The sequence below is a fragment of the Humulus lupulus genome, chromosome 9 (assembly GCF_963169125.1).
Source record: "Humulus lupulus chromosome 9, drHumLupu1.1, whole genome shotgun sequence".
NCBI lineage: Eukaryota > Viridiplantae > Streptophyta > Magnoliopsida > Rosales > Cannabaceae > Humulus > Humulus lupulus.
The window spans coordinates 19,609,303-19,615,302 of NC_084801.1; the positions used below are offsets into that span (position 1 = coordinate 19,609,303).

General features: G+C 39.8%; 1 protein-coding gene across 1 annotated transcript; it reads right to left on the minus strand.

Annotated features, from left to right (window-relative positions):
* Nucleotides 1–3,558: 3,558 nt before the first annotated feature.
* On the minus strand, nucleotides 3,559–5,692 carry LOC133799486 (uncharacterized). The gene is made up of 2 exons (XM_062237500.1): nucleotides 4,997–5,692; nucleotides 3,559–3,720 (listed from the first exon to the last, which is right to left on the minus strand). The coding sequence occupies exons 1-2, from the start codon at nucleotides 5,690–5,692 to the stop codon at nucleotides 3,559–3,561; spliced, it is 858 nt and encodes a 285-aa protein (XP_062093484.1).
* Nucleotides 5,693–6,000: the final 308 nt, after the last annotated feature.

Sequence of the window (6,000 nt, forward strand, 5' to 3'; positions counted from 1 at the left end):
TCCTTTGCCCTTACCTGCACCACAGAGCACCCGTGAGCCGAAGCCCAGCAAGAAAACCCTCACAAGCAGAACACATATACATAACAAACACTTAGCATATAAATAGGCCATCAATAGGCAAAGCACATACGGCCATGCCGTCCCAAGCGCTGTACCAGGCCCTGGGTTCGCGGTCCACACCATGAGGATATCCCAGGTATCCTTTAGGGTCTCGCCCTGGCAACTCGCACTCCACGTGCTCAACGCTGCTCTCGGCCCCTTGCCGCACTCGGCCTTGCACTCCACGTGCCTAACGCCATTCCCGGCCCCTTGCCGTTCCCGGCCCCTACCGACCTTGGCCTGCGCCGTTCCCGACTCTTGCCGAACATTTACACAATTGTATTCATAACATAATAAATCATATACTGAACATGAACAAATTCAAACAAAGGGATACTCCCTGCAATACAACATATTGGGCTCTGCCCTGCATACAAGCTCTATGGAAACAGTGGTTTTATTACCTGCATCCCGAGCTTTCCAAGCACCGATGCCCCGAGCACAGTTCCCTAGTCCGAGCCTCGCCGAAGCCCTAGTCACAACACATTAACAATGTCTGCCTATCAAACCCTAGTCCAATAAATAGTTTCAAACCATAATTCTATCATTCCGGGTGATAAAATCCATCCTGAGCCTTAACTAGTGAATTCCCGAGCCTAAAACCTCTTAAAAACCCAAAAGTACCTTAAGCGTCGTGGCCCTAGGGACTCATGCTGTGGCCCCCAGCTCAACCCAAGGCCTAGCCTCAAAATTTCCCACATGCGCCACGACCCATGCTGAAGGGCACCGCGGCGCGCCTCCAATTTCCTGATGCCCTAAGTTCAAAGGGGCTGCGACTCAGCAAGAACAGAGCCGCAGCCCTACCCCTCGAACCCAGAAAAACTCAGCCTTTTCCACCTCAAAAACCAGTCCAATTTCCCCCCAAATCAAGCCAACAATCCAAATTAACTATCACAAAGATTCTAACACAGTCTCAGCATTAAAACCTAACAAAGACCAGCCCCAAAACTCAGCCAAGCAATCAAGAACAAATCCAAACTTAGCTAACATGCAAACTCTAATACTTAACCTTAAAAACAGCTGAAAATTGACACACTTTAACATATTAGGAGCTTACCTTGATGAGTTATGTTTCTGTGTAGATTCTCTAAGTTCCAAGCTTTAATCTCCCAAAAATCCCAGCTGAAGTCCTTAGCTTCAAGTTAGCTTCACCTAGTTTTCCCCTTGATGTGCCTTAGAGAAAGAATAAAGGAAGGGAGAAGTGTCTAAAAGTCAGTTTCTACAAATTCTGAAAGCTTATTGTGTTTTTTTTATTCAACTTAAGTCTACTAGGTTACGTCAAGGCTCGTGGTACCAAAAACGTCCCCAAGGGCAAAATGGTAAATTTCCCCAGTATTCCCTCCTAGACATTCTAACCTCAATTATATCTCTTAATATTTATTTCCATAACCCAATAGCTCCATAATACATCTAATACCCAAAATACCCCTCGACTCGCCCTGAGTCGGATTCTCAACCCCGTTGTGACTTTCTGGCTAACTGCTCCCTAGAACTGTCTTAGATCGTGCTACACAGATATATTACAAACATATCACATTTATCACATTTATACCCTCAACGGGCTAAAATCACAAACATACCCCTAATATCCAAACGGGGCCCACATGCGTATTTAATTCAACTAAACATGCATCTCTAACACATATTAACATAAATTCACATATTATATCCATAATTCACTTATTGCCCTCCAGGCACGCTAATCAAGGCCCTAAGCCTTATTAGCAAATTTGGGCCGTTACACTTAGTAAATTTCACATAGTGAAGATGTGAAATTTAAGCTTTAATTGTAGGCACTTTAAAAATGTGTTTTTTGGTCCAAAGTGATGCATGAAGGTATCTAAGGGTTCCCAAAAAAATTGGTCACATTATTTGGAGTAGTTTTAGAACCTTTGGAAGTGTCCAAAAAATAGAGAGGGCGGCAACACATCGCCACCCAAGAGACGTAGCATTGCGTGATGCTTAGGGTTTCAAAAAACAATAACAGGCGATACATCACCTGCATGCAGGCGACGCGTCACCTACAAGTTATGTGAAATGCTTTTATGACGTGTTTTACTAGTCTAATCTTATTGGTTAGACCTAGTGACGGTGCCTATTCTATATAAGGGTCAAAATAGTATTTTGGAAGACTTGATCACTCTCTCCAATCTCTCTCTACCCTCCTTCTCTCTCTAGCTCCAAGAATCTCTAGTTTCCTCCAAGAACTCTTAAAGAAAGTGCTTATAATTAAGCTAACTAATCAACTTGGCATAACAGTTATGGACAACTAGAAACTGTAAATTAAGCAACATGTCTAGAACATTCATGTAAGTCAAAGCATTGCATAACATACTAAGAACATATAACTGAGTCATCGAGTTATCTATGGGGTCATGATCCCCATGTGGCCTCCACGGCGCAGAGAATACTTATCTCTCGTACCAAAGGGGTACACTCTGCTAAAACACGATGAATTTACCGTCTTGGTGGATAACCCCAGTGTATGGCTGTATGGGACCCACCCTCATAAGGTTTTCCTCAGCAAACACAAATATCTCACATATTGCATTCACGATACCTTACTGAACTAAGTACATTCAACCCCGCCAGATGGGTACAACTATGCACATTCAACCATGTAATCATACATATATAGCAACTAGAGTTTAATTGGCAATATACAAACATGCAAACAATTAACTAAAATCACAATAAGCTAAGTTACTCTTGGTGTATACTTCCTTACCTTTTGTCCTTAGCTTTCGTGAATTATGTCCTTGTGAGTATTTCTGATCGCGTTTAGACCCTATAATCATATTGGGAAAATATTCCTTAGTTTATGCTTTACTAAGATTTTAAATATATTTAAGGGATTTAAAATAAAAAACTGGAATTCCCGACCCTGGCCCAACCCGAGTCCTTGGGATAAAATGACCACAATACCCTTCTCAAAATTTCGAACCCAACTTAGAAAATTATTATTTCCAATAATAATTTTATCCTAGACTACGCTTGAAATTTCAAGTCAAAACTCAAATTATTTCTTAATATCCCATTTTTTGGTACCCGAGTCCAAAACACGAGTCCCGAACCCACTTCTTGATCTGAAGACTTAAAAAAAGTAATTGTACGTCCTAAAATATTTTCTAAGATCTTGAAAATATTTTGTAGGTTCAAAGCCAGCAAATCTAAACTTTGGAACTAAACCCCGAGCCTAGAATTTTCTTGAAGGTTAAGTAATAATTTCTTAGCCTTGCTCATAAATTATTATACTTGGACATTGCTTAAATAAATATTCTAACCCCAACCCTCAAAAATCAGGTCTTAGACTTTGGGGTACCTAATCCCGAGCCTCGCGACAAAATTCCAAAGTTTTGGGACCAACTACCATTCTAGTCCCTTTGGTTACAAATCTGTAACCAGCTGGGTCATGCACACACATGCATGCACGTGACCCCAATTATCCTCATCACATATTCATTCATGGCCACTCGAACCAAGGTTTCTCACCATGGTAGCCACGAACTCACTCCCTATACCACCATGCTCACAACTTCGGCCACCACTAGAACCACCATCACCACCACCGACCTCCACCCGTGACCAACAAAGCCACGCACGACAACCACCATTTCCAACCTTTAACGACCACCAACATATCTCAAACCTCAAGATCACACATATTAAACTATCCCCAACCCCTTAATGTATGTTTCTAGTCCCAAAGCACCAATTAAATCCATGCAAAACAGCCCATAAATCCATAGCCAACCTAAGAACAAAAATGAAAAATAATCGGTACCTTAAACTACAAAGGAAATTCATGGATTTGTACCTCTTAATGTGGCTGGTTTCTTGTGCTTCCTTCTTACCCCACCTTTAGTCCACAATACTATGAACACCACCAAACTGTTCTACATGAATTTCGTACTCAAAATCTAAGAGAAAAATTAGACTCGTACTTACGTTTTTTCTTCGGACCGTTCTTGTGCCAAAGTCTCAAGAACACTCTCTCTTTTCCTTTGCTTTCTTCTACAAGAGATTGAGAGACTCTAAGAACTTATTCAAGGTCTGTAATTCAATGGAAACCTAAAAAAATTACTCACCTTGCTCCCTTCTTGTTGACTGTACGAGCACTTCACAAGTACACTATGCACTTCTTCTTCTTCTCTCTCAGCCTCTCCCTAAGACTTGATATGGTCTGAAGTAAATGGAAAACTGACCCTAACTCCCTCTCATCCAACCTCCAATAACTTCCCATGACCACTCAAAAGATTTTGTTTTCCCACCCAAACTTAGTTTATGTGTTAGGCTGAGAACTTAAGGGAGAAACACATTGAATCGTGTGTTGAAATTTACATGCATTTTATTAAAAAAATAATGCATTAAATCAATGCTTAAAATAATTAAAAATAAACTATGGTCTTAGCATTAAATAATGCAACTTTGGTTTAAACTTATGTCTATGATATCATGTGAGTCCTTTCAACATAAAATCAGGACTTTAATCCCATAAAATTCCACTTGAATTATTGATAGGCTCTTAGTGAATAAGTCATAAAATTATAGTCTAAAATGAGTCTATGATTTTATGTGGGTCCAAACACATAAAATCATATACTAAAATTCTAAAAAAAAATGTCCAAAATTCTCATGTGATACTAATTAAAATTCTAAGATTATTCTAGGGTCTTTAGTAAAATAAATATTTCCCACATCATATTTATTTCACATCTAAGTCCACAAACTATAGTCTAAAGCGATCAACTCACATTCCTTAATAAAAAAAATTATTCACGAATTATTTTTTTAATCTTTTCTTTTACACTTAAAATAAAATACTTCGCAACAATTTACATAAAATAAAAAAATGACTAAAATAAAATAATAAATAAAAAAAATTCCGGGTTATTACACCCTTCCTTAAAAGAATTTCGTCCTCGAAATTTAACCCAAATATCTCGGGGTACTTCTCGCGTGTGTCACCCTCTAGTTCCCAAGTAGCCTCTTCAACTGCATTGTTGCTCCACAGGACTTTAACTAGGGGTATCTTTTTAGTTCTCAATTCTTTGATTCCTCGTTCCAGTATTTTAACTGGTTTAACTTCATAACTTAAGTCCGGTTGTAGCTCCAGCGGTTCATAACTAAGCGTGTGGGACTGATCACACACATATTTTCTGAGCATGGAAGTATGAAACACATTATGGGTATTGGCCAATGCAGGAGGTAGAGCTAAGCAGTAAGCCACTGGTCCTATCCTCTCGATAATCTCAAAAGGACCTACATATCTCGGGCTTAATTTCTCCTTTTTCCCAAACCTCTTGACACCTTTTGTTGGCGAGACTTTCCAGAAAACCTTGTGTCCCACCTCGAACTCGATGTCCCACCTTTTGGCATTGGCATAACTTTGTTGTCTACTCTGAGCTATGAGCATATGCTTCCTTATCCTTTCTATAGCACCTATAGCCTCAACCACTAGTTCTGGCCCAGCTAGTCGCCTCTCTCCTATCTCATCCCAATACAAGGGTGAGTGACACTTCTTGCCATAAAGCATCTCGTATAGGGCCATTGCAATGGTTGTTTGATAACTATTATTGTACGCAAATTCCATGTGGTACAAGTACTCCTTCAAAGAACCTTTGACTTCTAAGGCACACGCTCGTAGAATATCTTTCAGTATCTGGATGGTTCTTTCTGACTACCCGTCAGTTTGCAGGTGAAAGGTTGTGCTGAGTTTCAACTTCGTACCCATTGTCTCTTGTAATCTTTCCCAGAAACCTAATGTAAACCTCGGGTCTCTGTCTGAAACTATAGATACTGGTACACCATGGAGTCTGATTATCTCTTTCATATATAACCTTGCAAATTGATCCACAATGTATGTCATTTTCAACGGAATAAAATGAGTTGACTTAGTAC